This window comes from Phalacrocorax aristotelis, chromosome 3, assembly GCF_949628215.1.
Source record: "Phalacrocorax aristotelis chromosome 3, bGulAri2.1, whole genome shotgun sequence".
Classification (NCBI taxonomy): Eukaryota; Metazoa; Chordata; class Aves; order Suliformes; family Phalacrocoracidae; genus Phalacrocorax; species Phalacrocorax aristotelis.
The window spans coordinates 76,694,447-76,711,888 of NC_134278.1; the positions used below are offsets into that span (position 1 = coordinate 76,694,447).

General features: G+C 37.0%; 1 protein-coding gene across 13 annotated transcripts in view; it reads left to right on the forward strand.

Moving 5' to 3' along the window:
- Positions 1 to 17,442, forward strand: part of QKI (QKI, KH domain containing RNA binding) — a 158,320-nt gene that overhangs the window by 82,732 nt on the left and 58,146 nt on the right. For 6 of the 13 annotated variants that reach the window (XR_012659702.1, XM_075088057.1, XM_075088059.1 and 3 more), the window contains exon 4: positions 4,472 to 4,526. The exons of the other annotated variants lie outside the window; for them this stretch is intronic. Coding sequence is in view for 5 of the 6 variants with exons in the window: in XM_075088057.1 (XP_074944158.1) it covers positions 4,472 to 4,526 (55 nt within the window). In the remaining variant the exon portion in view is untranslated. The remainder of the gene's footprint in view (positions 1 to 4,471; positions 4,527 to 17,442) is intronic. 13 annotated transcript variants of the gene reach the window in all.

Sequence of the window (17,442 nt, forward strand, 5' to 3'; positions counted from 1 at the left end):
AAATTTGAGACTGTCTTCAAGGTTTTTTTTAAAGAGAAAAAAAGAAGTGAGGCACGGTTGCACTCATAGGCAACAGGAAATTAAGTTCTGCAGCAAGTTTGAGATGAACAAGATCGGGCAGGAATGATCACGAGGAAACTGAGAACAAGGTGTTAAGTAGTTTGAAGTAGTGACAATAGTGCAGAAAGCATTTTTTTTCTTAAATGTATTCATAAATGCTGATTTATCTGTGATTTTTACAAAGAAGTTTTCTATGATGACAAACAGTTTCTTGCTTTCTAAGCTGAGAAGAGTAATTTCCATATATTTCAAACAAGGTATTTTACCACTTCCTTGGATTCCAGTCTGTTCACTCTTCATACCAGCAGTTACAGTGTTAAGAGCTACATAATTACTTGGAGGTGGGCGTGAATATTAAGACATACAGAGCTTGTAGAATGCATGGATCTCAGCACCCTGGGATGACTTATCTAACAGGACTCTGTATGGTTGTCTACATAACACAAAAAACCCCCCACATTTATTCCTTTAGAGAAGGGAGACATTTGAAATGCACAAATTAAAAGCTCAGTATGCAACTGTGTACTAGTTATTTCTGTGCCTGGAGCTTAATGTTACGTGGTTATTCAGAGTTAATTAATCTGCTCGTCGGATTCGGTAAATATATACAGTGCAAACTTTATTTCTTAGGTTAATTCTTTATTGGTATCTATACTTACGTATGTATATTGGGAAAAACTGCGTGCCTGTGTTTTTTTAATCTTTGTGTGTGGCATTTTTATGTATTATTTGATTATCAGATTTAAGAGTTTATTTGTTGGCATCTTCAGAGTAAAGAATTGGAATAACACCTCCTGCCTAAGATGGGGCAGTGTTTTAAAACTCTAATGGGTAAGTTATCCTGCACGTTGTATTATGTTAAAGTTGTTAAAACAGTTCATATAAAAGTGCCCAAAGAAAAGCATTTCATATCTTGCTTTGAGACACCTCATGCCTCAAAGATGACAGCTTTTTTAAAAGTGCTTTGTGCATCCATTGATTTGTCTCTGTTTTATCCTCTTCATCTGTTTTAACTTCTTCATGAAGATGAACTATGCCTACCTTTTACTTTGCATACACTGCAAAGTGACAACTGCAGTGTTTTCCTCTCTTGCCTTGTAGAGCTTGAGTGCTGCTGTGTTAAATAGGTGTGTATTGACTACTAAGTCAGTTTAGTCACTAAATTTTGTTGCAGTTGGTTTCAAACTTTATTATTCCCATTACGTGAATGTGACCTTCTTTTTAAAGTGGGATACATCATATTAACCTTGTCTGCAGGGTAAGGGATGGGGATGGGACGGGGGGATATGGAGGTTAATACTGGGTGTGCCTGGCCGAGCACGACTTGCACTTGAAAAGTTTGGTTTCACTCTTGTTGAATATTACTGTAGTTTGTTAAATAGTTAAAACATGCTTTACTAACAGAGGAAAAAAATCCTATCAGCGACTTCTTCCGATAATTTTTTTCTGACTTTTCTGAGCACTTTTTAGTGAACGTACCTTTCCCTGTCAGACCATATGGTTGTGCAGCAAGAACTTTGAGTATGTGGTGTAGGTATTGTTTGTAAATTAGAGTAGAAGATGCATTTCTTTCAGATTACTGTGTGTTACTGTGGAGAATAGCATTGAAACTGGTAGTGGGGATATTTTGATTTAATTCTCAGTTCTTTTCAAGTCTTAGTAACTTCTTCTGTTCCATAACATTTAAATGGGGCTTAATGCTTTGTATGAAATAGTTACATAGGTAGGAGGGGTATCAAGATAAATAGTTGCATGAGTAGGATATGTTACATAGTAAAAATGGTATTAAAAGCATTACTAAAAAAGTAAGATATTTTTGTGTCATTATGTTTGGTAATCTTGAAGTGAATTTGACTCAATATAAATCCCTTTTTCTTCAAGTGGGTGGTACAATGGACATTGAAATAACCACAAATGTCCTTAAATCAGAATTTAATTCAAAGGGTCTTTACTTACATTTTCATCAAATTATGCAGGACTGAGGAAGCTTGCACACTCTTAAGCAGAGTAATGCCTGAGCTCTGTACGTTAATCATATTAGTAGTCCTCAAAGCACAAAATCTTCTTGGTGTCACAAATTTTTGAAGTGAGTGGTGTGGCGCTAGATTAGGACTGATCTAATGGTCAGTTCCCATTAAAAGCCGTAGGACATCTGTTCCCACTGTTTCATGTGCATCCTCAGGAGTCAGCTGAGTTTGTGAGTTTCTTAAATTGGCCCCTGCAAGATTGTCTACACAGCAGGGGCAGCTCAGGGGAAGTAGCAGAGTCAGGATCGCTATTTTAAGTGACAGCTGGTTGTTAAATAAACTTAACTTGCAGAGTTAAACTTTGTCTTCAGATTCCATGATAAGAGATACATGAGTGTCTGCATTAAAGTGTTTTTACTTTAACTACTAGTTGCTATTTTGCCATTTATTTCACCCAGTAAAGTAAGAATTTTGTTACTAAAATTATTCTTGTTCAGTAGAAAGGAGAAAGCAGTATAATTTTCCAAATTTTTTCCTCATAGCTTTGAAACGGGAATCTTGTGTATAATTCTGGAATCTTATGCTTTGTAGACCTCTAAGTTACTCTTGTGAATTAAACTTGACTTTCTTAATTTTAACTTATTTTCTAATAGTTTATTTTGGACATTTTAAAGATGGAATTTTTCTTTTTTTTTTTTTCTTAAAATTCCATTCTCTGATTATAGTTCATCTGTGGAAGGACCCCGCACCAAAAAAAGGAAACCCAAACCCAACAACAACAACAAAACAAAAACCCTAAACCAAAAACAAACACTCCACCCCCAAAAAATCCTTATCCTGCCCACCCCCCCAAACCAGTGAAAAAACAAACCAAAACAACCCACTTCTGAATTATGCCACGGGAACATTTAATTCAGCACCAGTACTGTTTGAATCCATGCCTGCTGCTTCTTGAAACTGGAGAAGTGACATTATAATTGTTGGTAATACACAGAGAGATAAGTCGAGGAATAGACCTAGGGTAAAGATGCCCAGGCCTTTGGCCTACTCTTGTGCAGTATTCATATTATCTGAGTAAGTTGCTTGAGCTAGTCCTGTCCCTAAAAGAAATACATATTAAACCATACTTTGTGTACCCAGGTGTTCCTATCTGAGTATATTAAAATAAAATCTCTTGTCAGAGAAGGGTGTTGAGGCTGTGTAATGCTGGTTTAGCATTTCAGCAAGATCACATTCCATGTATGTAACGATGAGGAACTTCAGCCAGTTCACTGACTTGACTGAAAAACATTGACTACAACCCTGTACTGATTGAGCATAGTTTATCTGTGATATATAATTTAAAGGCAACATAACTTCTCATAATAGTGTTTTAAGTATTACTTTAATGTACTTCAGATATGCTTTTTCTTATTTTTAGGCATCCTGCTTTTGCTTTTCTTGATGATTGCATGTTTTTCATAAACAACATTTTTAACTTCCCCATTTACTAAAAAACCTGGGCTTTCCTCTTTCATATATAGTAATTACATTGTTGAAGCGTGGGTGGAAGGAATAGAGAAGGAGTTTTAAACTGTTTTTTGAGTGGATTACATGGTACTATCCCATCTCGCTTAAAATTAATGAGCTATTACGGTTGTCCCAACAGTAATGGGTATTAGTTAAAATAAACTATTTTGCTTACTTGCATCTGGTATGAATTTGACTTTTTAATTTTTTAAAATTAGCCTCATGCTATCAGATGAAATGCACTATTTTTTAGAAAATCTCTTGCAGCTACTTTTATATTCATATAACTGCACCACTATAATTAACATACAAACTGTCTTACAGGCAGGTTAGCAGTGGAAGAGAAAGTCATGTTTGTGTCTCTTTTATAGCTCTCCATCTCGTATTTTTTTTCACTCTTTCCCATTTGCAAAGAACTTCTAAAAATTGTGGGTTTTTTCTGCTTATTTTTCTATTTTGAAACATAAAGAGGCCCTGAAAAGGACGTGAACTTTTTTATAATTGCTTTTTATCTTAAAATTTCAAAATGCTACCTCAATCAAATTTCTGACTTCTTCCTTAGCATATGTAATATTAGTTCATAAAACTGTGCAAATCACCAGTAGTGATAGTGCAGGAGTACTTAACTCTGGAAAGGGATTTTGTCATTTGTCACTCAAATGAAGGAGAACTTGGAAGAAGGTGGGGGTGAGGGAAAGAAAACTGAAGTTTGTTCTTCTTCTGTGACTTAGCTTCTATTGATTCTTGCATTGTTTTCCCTTAACTAGGTTGTCTTATGGCTTCTTGGGTTTTCAATCTCAAGTGTAAACAAGAAGGAATACGTTGTGTCCATTACAAGATAAAATAAAAACCCTAATTCCAACTTTTCATGCCTCTCTTAAACATCTTAAAGAAGCAAAATAGGGCACAAGCCCCACTTTTTTTTTGCTTTTCAGGTCTCCTTTAAGAGCAGAGACAACCATGATCCAGCAGTTTTGGAGGTAGAGGCAAGTAACTGTTTTACTTCTTGTAAACATTCAAATAAGTTTTTGCAAATCATCTACAATTTGAGGAGACCCTGGTTGAAAAAGAATCTCAAAGCCCCCTTCCCTAAATGGTGGATTTGCTTTTTATGCTTGATGTGAGGAAAAATATATTTAAGCTTTTATTGATTATTGACAGGCTTCACATCAGTTACGTGCTGTTGCAATACCTAATTGGTAAAAAAATACTCAAGTTCAATATTAAGGTTTTTGTGACAATCATTGTGGAAGTTTTTTCTCTTGAACTTGTCTTCAGAATGTAAATTGTGTTGAGTGGTTCACCATAGTGAGGTTTTGGTGTGTGTGGGTGCTTTTTTTTTTAAGTGGCTAATATTTGTTACCTCCGACTGCTGGTGTTCAGTTAAGCTCTTCAGCATTCTCACTAAGGGCAGTTCAACAACCTCTTATGTACTGGGTCTAAATCTGTAATTATATCTATGCTAGGGGTATTTCTGAGAACAAACACCGAGTTTGTCCTGAAGGTATAACTTGTTTTCTTAAATTAGTATTTTTGCTCTTTCCTGAAGGCTGTACTGGAGGTACAGGAAGGAACTATCCATCTGTATTGCTGAAACTTTTAAAATCAGTCAGCCTCTGAGCGCTACTGCTCGTCAGGTATCTCAGGCTGCATTTTCAGGGCTGCTCTTAAGACAATTTAAGTGAACACTTGCAGTTCAGTAGCACTTGCCTAGCCCTGGCTAGGCACACTTTCTCTTTTCCTTGTGACAGTTACTGGAGATGATGACCTGCTTCAGTCCTAAGCCAGCTGATAACTAAAGCTGGAAACTTCCTGTTGCTTTTGAAATCCATGAGTTAGATAGCAAGCACGTCAGTACATCAAGGTGGGACTATTAGCGCCGACCTAGAATAGCTTAAACTCTATGGGACTACCGGCTTTAGGCAAAATACAGTAATTGTTCTTGAATTAGTTGAGCTGGATGACCATGGCTTCTTGGTATGCTGTGGAGATTATGCTTTTTACATCTTCAGATATAAATGCAGGGTCAACAACTCATTTTTTAGATACAAAATGTGGAACATACAGGCTTGAAATACTTGTTCTCTCCACCACTAATGAACTTCTTGCTGTGTTTAATTTTCATGTTTAAAGATGTAGACATTTGAAACAGCCCAGAATTTTTTTGACTGTGAATGATACTAGATGGGTTCTAACTGACAACTGGGAAGCAAAGTTGTGACACTGTATGCTTGGGTTTTAGTACTTCGAAATATCAGAGCTGTTTTTTGGGAAGGGCTGGAATTTTTCAGTGGTTTTGGTGTCTTTTTCCTGTTTCAAAGTAGTGAAGTTAATTTGTGACACATCTGGATGAATTCTTAAGTCATAATTCAGTGCAAAGTTTAAAATGTAATAGCGAATACTTAGATGTGTTTTAATCCTGTTGACAGCCTACAATTTTAACAGGGAGAATTTTAATGAAAAGTAGTGTGCTGATGCTGTTAATTCTTACTAAGTTTCTTTGAATGCTTTGTAAAGATCCTTCTTCAAACCGGTTCAGCTAGGAAGCTAGTTGTTTTGGGTTTTTTGGACCTTCTTCCTTATCAATAAAAACAGATAATTTTCATCGTTTCATAACAATACAGGATTACGTGTATTTGGGACAGTTTTGCTCAACTTCTATTTTGGGAGGTGGGGGGAATTGCACTATTCCATGTTACAGGGTTACAATGGGGACAGGAAAGAGGATAGATTTTTGGTCAGCTAATGTGAGAGTATAGTTCAGTGAGACAAAAAATTTTGCTAGTTAATAAGCTGTATTGAACCAAGTTAATAGCTGTGCCGGTTTGAGAAAGGGAGAGGAGGGGAAAAAGAAAGGGACCAGGTCAGGAAGTGGGAGGTCAGCGCCTGTCAGTTGGCAGTAAATCTTTGTCATCTGTTGGAAACGCATTTTGAACAAAGAGTAGGAAACATTTACAATGAAGGAAGCCACCTTTCCTCTAGTGATCTCTCTAGGATGTGAGCAGAGCATGTAATTATTTTTGTCCTCAGTTCATGCACAATGCTGTCTTGTTTTCCAAGATGGATAAAACCATTGTAGACTCGAAGAAAGGCATGCGCATAATGACTTTTTCTCCACAGCATTACCATCTTACTTTGACTTCTGTTATTCAGAAGTATATTAAACTGTAAAACTTCAGTTTGATTTTTGTGTGGGCAGGTAAGCATGCAATCTAAACCCATGTATAATGGACAAAGAAGTCCAAAACAAGGTTGGAACATGGCTCCTGAAGAGCAGAAGCAGTTGATTTTTTAAATAACTCTTTGCATGTTTCTGGTAATGTACTGGAATCTGTTACAAGTTACTCGCTTTAAATGTCTTCAGACTTGGTTAACCCATCAAGGATTTAATTTGCTTCTGTGGCTTCATACTGTAATGACATTCTGTCCAGAATTTATTAATGATATTTCTCTTTTCATTAATATCTTTGTTTAGCTGAGGGACATGGCTAGTCTGCCCGTGCTTCTCTGTGTTGTAAAAGCAGAACTTGAAATTTTGCATAATTTAATCACATTATGGATGGAGCTGTGATAACTTGCTTTATTGTAGTTTTTATTCAGTTTGCACACACAGTTTTACTCAAAAACTTGTAAATGAAAATGCAAGCAGATTCACTATTTAATGAGATTTTTTTAAAAAAAAAATACATTCCTTTGAATGTTTTTGACCATTTTACCAAACTTTGTGGGTTTCGAGAAGTTCACGTGAAACTGGGTGTCTTTTTGGAATGATGATGATGTCTCCTAAACAGCAGTTGTAGGACTGCTAATTGAATGTGATCTTAAAGGATGCATATCTAGGCATTCTTTCCCAAGACCAGTATACATGTTAGCAATGTAAGTATTATGATATTTGACTTTGAGTTAAAACTGTGAATAGCTTTCACTTTCATTTGTTTGTAATGAGCAAGTGTTTTATTGCACTTTATTTTGAAGTTTAAAAAGTGGTCAGGAATATTTTTCATAATTATTCATTTACAGAAATATTATTTCAATAATTTCCCTTAAAATTACTCTTCCTATTAAATATATTCACAAGGTTTTTATTTTAAATGTGTTGTATGCATATTATATAAAGAACTGATGGTAGTGTATAGTACTTTAAATGAACTGAAAAAGTATAGAAAACGAATAAAGAATTCCAAACCCTGACCTTAAGGACAGAGTCAGTGAAGGACAAGAGAGCTCTCTGTGAAAGCTGCCAGAGAGCACTGATGGGTTGCAATGTTCTAATTCCTATGAATCATTCAAGTAGTACTGCTGAAGGGAACTACCTGCTGCCTTACTGATGGTGGCGGGTTTTTGTTTGCTTTTTTTTGGTTGGGTTTGTTTGGGTTTTTTTTTGGGGGGGGTGGGTGTGGGTGGGGTGGGTAGGGGGTGTTGTTTCTTTGTTTTAATCACTGGATTGATGTTACCTGACAGGTAAAGGGAAATACTGATCCTGAAGATCCATCGTTGCTGTACTGTAGGAAAGGCTTTCCTAATATATTATCTGCGGTATTCTTCAGAGCTATTTAATATCAGTGCCAAGCTGGCAGTCAGTTATAGTCTTTAATTTGCATAGCTATTACTACATTTTAGTCTAGCCTTGAGAACATGTGCCACATGCTGGATACCCCTCATTCTACAGTCATTACAATCAATAGAGCTGTTGCATGAAATTGGTCATAAAGGAGGTTTGGAACAGTGGTCACACTTTGAGTTATCTAGGTGCTAACTTGGGTGTGTCAAATCCCATATAATTGTAGCAAGGATTTGAGGCAACTGCTGCAATAAAACAATATAATTACAGACGGTGCAAGGTTTCAGTCATAAATACAGGGAAAGTTTGTGTGCCAAGATCATTTGAGGCAGTACTTCTGAATTCTTTCAAGAACTCAACTTTAGTTCATTAGTTAATATTTATTGTCAGTTTGTACTCGGTGACAAATTTGGACATTTTTCTGTATTCTCTGTAACAAAATTTTGTTCTATTTTTAAAGTATAAGTCAGTTTTATTTAATTTGCATTGGTATCTTGCCTGTTACTTTCCATTTGTCTTGAACCGTTGTCTGGATTATTTGTTTACACATAAATTTATTTTGTAATTGTTGCAACTGAGTAAATATGGAAAGAATGAAACTATTTTAGGAGGAGGAAGTAAAATGATTAAAACACAAAGATATATTAATATATGCTTGTGTAATCGCTGTAAGATTAAATTATTATAGTTGTAGAGTAAACTTGCTGGTTTAATAGCTTGATGAAAAAGTAAGAGACTGGAGATAAAATGTAAGGGTAGACTTATTAAATGTGGTAAAATCTAACAGTCTTAGAAGTAATGCTATATAAAATGCTGTAGAAATGCTTTATTTGTTCTGCTCAGTACTGTACTAATGATTGTGGGTCACCATTGAAGAAAAAGTTTAACAAATAATGGACAACAGCATACTAGACTATTATTTATGCACTGCTTAGTATTACCATAATATGAATCCAAAGCACTCAACACAAAGCTCACATAGCCCATTCCTTAAAATAAAAAAAAAAGGGAAAAACAACACCCCAAATATCAGAACTCAGAAAATGTGTATGAATGGATGCTCAACCTGAATAAAAATACTGCAATTAACCGGTGAGCTTTCTAGCTATGGGGCAAATCAGTTAGTACATGCATTAGAGCGACCCTGAAATTTAGCTTTTCAGTTGTTTCCAACTGGTAAAGAACCTCATACCCTGTCTGGACAGCACAGTATATTTGGTAACATGCTGTGAACTTATGCTACCTGTAGCATAATCTCTGTTTAACAGTAATATTATGTGGAAAATGAGTTTGTTACATTAATCAATGAATTTGACTGTTAATCTTCTCCAAAAGACCCATGGACTGTAGAGGGGGCTGCTATTTAGAGCAGAGCAAGCCGCCATCTAAGCAGTGGGATGAGAAACCATGGGCAGTCATCTGCTTAACAGTTCCTGGTCACTAAGATAAAGCCCTTCAGTAACAGAGTTTCAGGAGGCCTGCTGTCAGCAGGCCTCATCTGTGAGCATCATTTCTAGTCTCACTCCTCTCTAATCCAAAATGCAAAGCGTCCTTCTAATGCTTCTGTAAATCTGAAAATTCCAGAACCTTAGTACTGTGAGAGAAATCCCGTGTGAAAGAGATGACAGAGAAGGAATAACTGAGTGACATATTAATTATATAATTCGTTAGTGGAAAGCACTCCTAAGCAATTACAAAAGGTTGCTTTTTAAAAAAATTTAAAGCCTTATGTAATAGGGCAGTATTAGTGCTGCTGTATGACGAACAGGGAAACAGGGCCACTGAATCCCAGCTGATGTCTCCTGTGAAATTACATATCTTTAGGAAGTGCATTGAGATTGCAAATTCAAATTGGAAGATGCTAGAATTAAGGTTGCTTTTTTATAAGTGAACTCTTCCTTGGAGTTGATCAGTGCTGTGAGTGACTAGGTTTTTTTCTTCTTTGCCACACACTTATTTAAATAAATGGGACATAGTATGTTCATTTCTCAGGTAAGCAACTGAGCTGTAACCATTTGAAGTGGAAAATGTTGATTGCTTTGCACACCTAACTTGAGGTGAGTGGAAACTGAGTTCCAGAGTACTTAGTTTTTAAATAGCATTTTATGTATTACAGTAAAACTACATTTGACGTAAGCAGCACTGATAAGTGCCCAACGTTTCTGCAGAGTTGCAAGTCAGGCAGTCACAGCATGAGGCTCCCTCATCCTCACACCCTGTTGTCAGTGGTTTGGTGTGGCAGGGGAGTGCCTGGGCTGGCTGTGCACTCTGCTGAATGTGTGACTGACAGCTGGCAGCTTCCTACAAAGGGATATGCCTGTGCCCTCCTTTGTGCTCAGTCTGCTGCTTGTGGGATGTGTCACTGAGCCAGTTCAGCTTGCTAAACAGGCAAAACCTAATCTGACAGCACTAGATTGCTGCTGTGTTAAACTGGCTCTAGAAGGGCCCAGTGAGAGCTGTTGCTGGTGCAAAGATGGAAGGACTCTGCAGGCAGCAGAGAGGAAGGAGAAAGAAATGGAGCCACTTGTTGGTGAGAGTGAGCAGTTAGCATTTCAGCTCTGTTGTTGAACTGAAGTCTGTGGAAGAAACCCTTCTATACAAGAAAACTCAGAATAGTTCTGACTTGTGATTTGGGAGAGTTTCTTTCTCTGAGGTGACTATGTAAGATTAGTGTTCTAATTATAAGCACAGACATTGTGTCTAAAGCTGGCAATATTCATTTAAGCAACCACTTCTGAAGAAGTTTGGTTTATGTTTAGCACTACGTTTTCGTGTTGGCATAAGAGGTGATTTGAATCTAATTATTCAGGATAGCATTTAGCTGCCTAGGCACTTGAATCTTTTTGCTGTCCCTGCAGACCTACAAGAAGCAAGAGTGATTCAGACACCTGCTCTTGATTATGCATCTTTGAGGAAGTCTTCAAGGCAGATTCATCCCCAGGATTGAAATAAGAAAGGGGGAACAAGAAAAATAGTAGGTGTAATCATATCAGTGCTGATACCCTGTTTTTCAGTAAGGTCAGGATTCTGCAAAGCACTTCAGCTTATGTATGAGATTTGTTGCACCATTGATTACTCTGCCTCACCTCTGTCTTTTGCAGTCTGACTGCGCGTGTTCTTGTCAAAACTCACAGTTGTCATTAACTTACACATTTATCCAGAAGGAGCCGTTCCCAAGCAGTGTAAGATATAGGTTTTGAGCTAAAGCTCTGGCATTGCAACCATGTCAGCCCTGGCAGTAAAAACAGCTTTGCTGTTCTGTGCCTGGCCCCTTTCCTCCATTTTGCAGCATTCTTGTAGCCCAGCAGTAAAGTACTATTGGCAAAGTGTCACTGGTTAAAGTATTAAAGTTACTCTCTTTCCTCCACCCTTTCCCCTCCCCAACCTGCCCCTGAAATAATATTTAAAAAACAAACAAAAATAAAGCAGAGGTGGTGAATGTTTGTTTCTTTTAAATTTTTTAAAATTCACTTAGCAAGAACAGTTTCTTTAGGCTTAGGAAGTTATTCAGAGCTTAACTACTCCCTAGGTATGCTTGATTTGAGTCACGAGTCTTATTTTTGTTGCTTCAACAAATAGTAAAAACCTAAAGATCAGTGTGTCCTAAAATAAAGCTAACAACATATTACTATAAAAATAATTTCATTTTACATTACAAGTCATCTGTTTAAAGAAACAGTTGTTAATGGTCCATATTCTTAAACAGAGGTCACTAACTTTTTTGTGCATACGAAGAGAAAAAGCTATGAACCTGTTCTTTTTTACTTAAGTTATTTTTTTGGTGGGGGAAATAACAGAGAGTTCCTTTTGATTTTCTTAAATTTAGCTGTTGGTTCTGTGGGGAGTTTTATAACTGTATCTGAAACTTGTCTATTACATTGCAGGTTAAGAGGTGGTACTTTTCAATTTTCTTGGCACACTCAGGTTATGTTAACATGTTCAATCTGAGTTTCTGTTAAAAATGTTCTGTAGTGACATCTTCGTATACTTTTGTGTGAAGATTTGAAGTGAGTGAAATTTCACTTTTCTTACTACGTGTTAAGCAGTTTCTGAAAAGATGTTAAGGAGGTTAATCACATGTTATTGTAAATGTTAACGGCATGAGAAAATAGGGAGGAATAGTTGTCTCTTAAAAGCTTACAATTTTGTAACTAAAAAAGGTGAAGGGTTGGTGTGACGATATTGTAATTTTATGTAGTTGTCTTTACAATATGCCCCCCATAGAACATCACCAAGATTTATGGAGGGGAATCCCTATTAATGCGTCTTTTATTTTTCATGTGTATATAAAATATATATGTGTATATGAAGTATGCATACACCTCACCCTTGAAGAAATATTAAAAGCAAAATGGTTGGATTTCTTAGGCAGAGGCTGATTGACTGGGCTCTGGAAGTGACAGGCAAATTGAGATTAGGAAAGTAGAAGTGTGGATATGTTGGTATTAAAGCGCAGGGTGTAAGCAGATCTATTTATTCAGATATCTCCAAAAGGTCACCCGTTATGTTTTCACTCTTTGTATTTCTTTCTCCTCCTTTTCTTTAACAGTGCTGTAAACTCAGTCTGAAATAAAAAAATCTGACATTTATTCCTAATTATATTAAAAAATGAAATTTAACAAGCTAGGTACGCGTTAACATAGCTTTATGTGTTTCTCAGACTTTTAATAGAAATGAGTGAAAAATGCTGGAATTCATGCTTAGATTAAGCAGGAATAGAACCTGAAGAAAGATGTGGTTTTATTTTGTTACTTCTTGACCTTGATGGTTTGTTCAGTGTCACTTACATGTGGAGTTGTCACAGAAGAGCTGGGACACAGGTGTTTGAGGATGAGCTTAACTGAGAAATGGATCAATTTAACACTGAGCTCAAATTACTGAGGAGGGGAGTCTGTGCATTGACCAGGCTTGCTATGCAAAGCAGCAATCAAATCTCAGCAAGGCAGAGAGGAAATAAAACTTGGATTAGAGAAATAAAAATGGTTGAAATTCAGTAAAGACAGATGCCACAATTATCTGGGGCAGTTACTGTTGATGAAAGTTACATGATGCTACTTCAAAATAGCAGAGAAAATGTTGGAAAAAGTGTAAAATTATACTATCAGCCTAAGAGCTGATTGTGTTCTCCATTGAATATAAAAATAATTTGGTTTATGTTTTTTACTTTTACAAGAGCTAGTGACTAATACTACATTGATTGCAGTGTTCAAAATTCAGTATGCTGTAAACAGTCCAAATTGCAGTCAAGAACAGTGTTTTGGGGTTGGGGTTTTTCTTTTTGTTGTGTTTTATTGTTTGTTTTTAAACTATTAAAATCTTTAAAGAAATGTTAGGGAGTACTATACTGTGTAGACTAGAAGACTGAGAAACCATTTAACAGACACTTTTTTCCCTTAAATACAGCCAAGGAGTAGTGGTAGTACTTTTCTTTAAACAATGGAGTAAGTATTCAGAAATGTGAAACCATAGCTCAGGTATTTCCAGAAAGTTCCCAAGTCATTAAACCCCAGGCTCTGATGACGCTTTCCATCTTTTGTGTTCATTGCGCAGATGAAAGTAAAAGTTTCATATGAATGGAAAAAGGAAAAACTAAGGGGCTCACACTGAAGCTGGAAATAAAGGTTCCCCTCAAAGGGGTATTTTATATGTTTTAACCAGTCATTCACAACTGCAAAAAGCCTCCACTCCGAAGTAAAAGAGCAGGAGCCCACCTCCTGGTGTCATCCTTCATCACTGGCGTGGAGATGCCTCTAGCACTTTGTGCATACTTTTTTTTCCTCCCCTCCTGGGCAGTGATCTGCCTTCTTAAAGGGTGAAGTGGAAAGTGCCTTGTTTAGCCTTTCTTTGGCCTGATGTTGGGTCACTCCTGGAACATCAGCATGGTGATGTTGACGCATTTTGTGGCAGAGGCAATAGTAGCACCTTGATTGTCATTCCCTGGACCAATGTACCAACACCTGGAATGTTACGTTGGGTTTTCTTGGAGTTGCAACCTTTCTTAAAGCAACTTTCTTGAAGCTGCCACATCTTGGGTTAGTTTTGTATCGTATATAGTATAAAAGTATATTAGATTAGGGCGTTTGGATATCAACCCTTTCAACTCTCCTAGTTTGAGAATAGCAGATGAAAAAAAGGTATCAAACTTTCAATTTAAGACTATTTCACCTTTCAGGATGAACTTTAGTAGAGTTTTACACGCCTTGGTAAGTTTTTTGGGTGGAATAGAGGCATGTGTTAGCAAGGCTAGTACCTTGGTGTACTAGTCTTCCTCCTGGGTGGAAATATAATAGTAAATTAAAATAAAATAAAACTAGAGTAATGCATAAGTAAAAACTGAGATATACAGAAGAATCTTTATGTACTTCTAAGAGTACATTTAATAATATTATATAGCAAAATGTGATTCTACTTTAAGAAATACCTTTTTAGATCATGGGGGGGAATCACTGGTTCATAAAAACTGGTCTGTTCGGGATATATTTTCTGTTTTGTTTTTAACATCGTGTTAATGATTGGTAAAGTAAATCTTCTAAAGTATGTTAAGACTCTGTAAACTGAGCAATTTAACTTCTGTATGTATACCTATATGGTATATAGGTGCTGCTTCATACTAAGGTAGAAGAAAATAGTTATTTTTGTCATCCTTTCTCCATTTAAAGCTGAATAGCAGAATCAGCTTTATACTGAATTATGAGCATTATTATGCTCATAAACCTAGAGAAAGAAAGGTTTATGCAGAAGTGCTGTTAGAAGAGTTGCACGTTATTTTGAAGTTAATTAGTGACTGCTAATGAATGGACTTGTCGTGAGTCAAAATAAACATACTGTCTGTATTACTTGATTAGAGAATGCTCTGAAGAATGTGTCCGCTGTCACAGATGTTTTGTTGATCTAAGCCTTCATATAAAAACGTCTTCTGTACCTTGAGATTCAGAATATGGAGGTGCTTACCTCTCAGAAGGCTGTGTGAGGATAACCGTGAATCAAGACTGTTGCATTCAGGTTTTATTGGTACTTCATTTTCTTTCAAGGGAATGTGATATTTGTTTACAGATACTATTCCATTAACAGTGGTCAACGTGTGAAAATAATCCCAGTATTGTGAAATGCCTTGTACTGCTTATTCCCTTTTCTGTGGGGGAATAAATTTATACTTGGATACCAATGTAACCCTGTCTCCATATGAAGTTTACTACTTTTGGAATGCTGGTGAAGTTAAAATGTTAAAACTCTTCCCTGTAATCCAAAGTCAGAGAAATGAACAGCCTCACTCATCTGACTAGGTAAAGTTTGATACTTCACGGTAACTTTAAGTATCGGTAGTAACAATTTTATCCATCTCTAACAAATATATCCAGGCATTGTGCCTATGCTGTGCATTTCATGTGCTAAACTATCATTTGTTCTTTGAGGATGCCAATGCATACAAAACTTCTTTACTTTCATCTCAAAACAGTGAAATACTCAGTCTTAACAGGCTCCTGGGTTTTAATACTGCCCAACAATGCAGCTTGTTCCACAAATCACGTCTCTTATTTTTTACACTGGCACAACTTGAGACAAATATGTAAGAAGAAAATCCTGGAGAGATGCAATCCTGTTGCCTGTTTCACGGAAATTCACCCTTTGCAATGGGGAGGTTTTTTCCCAGCTCAGCTTTCTGGAGCAGTTCACCGTTCAGCCATAACCCTAACGCTGCAGAGTGTGCTGGCTCAGGCAGTGGCAGGGCCCTTCCTCTGTTGTCAGCAGCCTGTGGTTACTCAGTTGTGCTGTGAAGCCACAGCTTTAGAAAGATCCAGTGTGATGTTTCGTGCATGTAGGAACCATTTTGACTGCAGGGCAGATCTGAACTTGGGGCAGCACTTGGTTTGAAGTTTCCTGAGCACAAAGTCTGTGTTGAGGCTCTGAGACAGAGAACAGAATCCTCTTCTGTGCATTTAAACATGAGGTTGTTTCACGCCATTAGACTTCTTCAGAATAGTTCTTAAAACATTTTTTAGATAGTGCCCTTTGACAACGTTTGGCAGCTACCGGCTAGTTTAATGTGAGCTGGACGATACCCACTTCTTAACCCAGAATTGTCTTGAAGTGTGCGTAGTGTACAATAATAATGGATAAAGACATACTAAATAATACTAACTTGTCTGACGTTCAAAACAGTATGAGACTGTTAAATTAAGCAGTTGATCTGTTGCTTCTATAGGACAAGACTTGGATCAGAAATTCTAAATTGGAAGTAAGCTAAAGTGTTCTCCCTGACCAGGTGCTACTCCTTCCGCGTTTCTTTTGTTGTATTATTTTCTCACCAGCTTTCTGCTTGTGAACTGCTACCATTAGAAGCTCAGTAGAAGCAAAAGTCTATGTTAATTTGCCTGACTGTAACTGCACAATTAAAGCAGTTTATCAGCAGGGGTTAGGACAATCAGTGTGTTCTGATGCTTCATGTTATAAAATTACTTCTGTTGTTCAAACAGATACTGTAATTAGTGCATCATTTTAATCTGTTTTTCTGCAGGGATGGCTTGGAGTTTCATCTGATAAAAACCTCTATTTTTGCTGCTTACCTGAGCACTTACTTTGTTTGCAGGCTACTTCTAAAGTAACAACTTGTATTGAAATGTTAATGTTAGGAGTATATCATGTGAATATACTTCTAAATACGGGTTTGGGGGAGTGGGTTGTTTTTCAGGGTTTGTTTGTTTTCACCAGTCAGTCCTGTCAAGACTTAGATTCACAGAGAGAAAACTCTGTTTGTATTTACAATTATTACTGCATACTGGCATTTAATACCTAGTTCTTACATAGATGAACAAGTTGCTTCATGTCAGATAATGAAGATAACTGTGTGCTCTGTCCCTGGCACCGGCACAATTAGATTTTACTTAAGATGGTTTCATGAGACATGGTGAGCCAGTCTTTTGAGTGGCAGTTACGTGTTAAAATATGGTCCCTCATCTTCTGTCTTTCCTAATTATAGCACTGACCTTGTGTTGGCACTCAGTAGCCCCTTAGGATCTTATTCAACCCACTTACCCAGCAGAAAATGGGGGGGAAGGAGGTCCAGTTTTGCTGCATCAGCACATTGGCCTGGCTCTCTGAAAGGCTGGCGTGGTGCTGGGGCCGGTCCCAGTGGAGGAATAAGGACTGCCTGGTAAGGGGAGTGAACCTTTTGAAGTTGTTAGATTGGTCATAAAAAGGATACAATAAGACAACAGTAAGAGAGGATTCAAGTGATTTTTGTTTCATTAGGGCTAGAGCACTCATGAATATGTATCAGCTGATGTGGAGTTACTTGTTTATCTGAGACTTCTAAGTAGTTTATTCCTGCACAATATGTTACAGAAA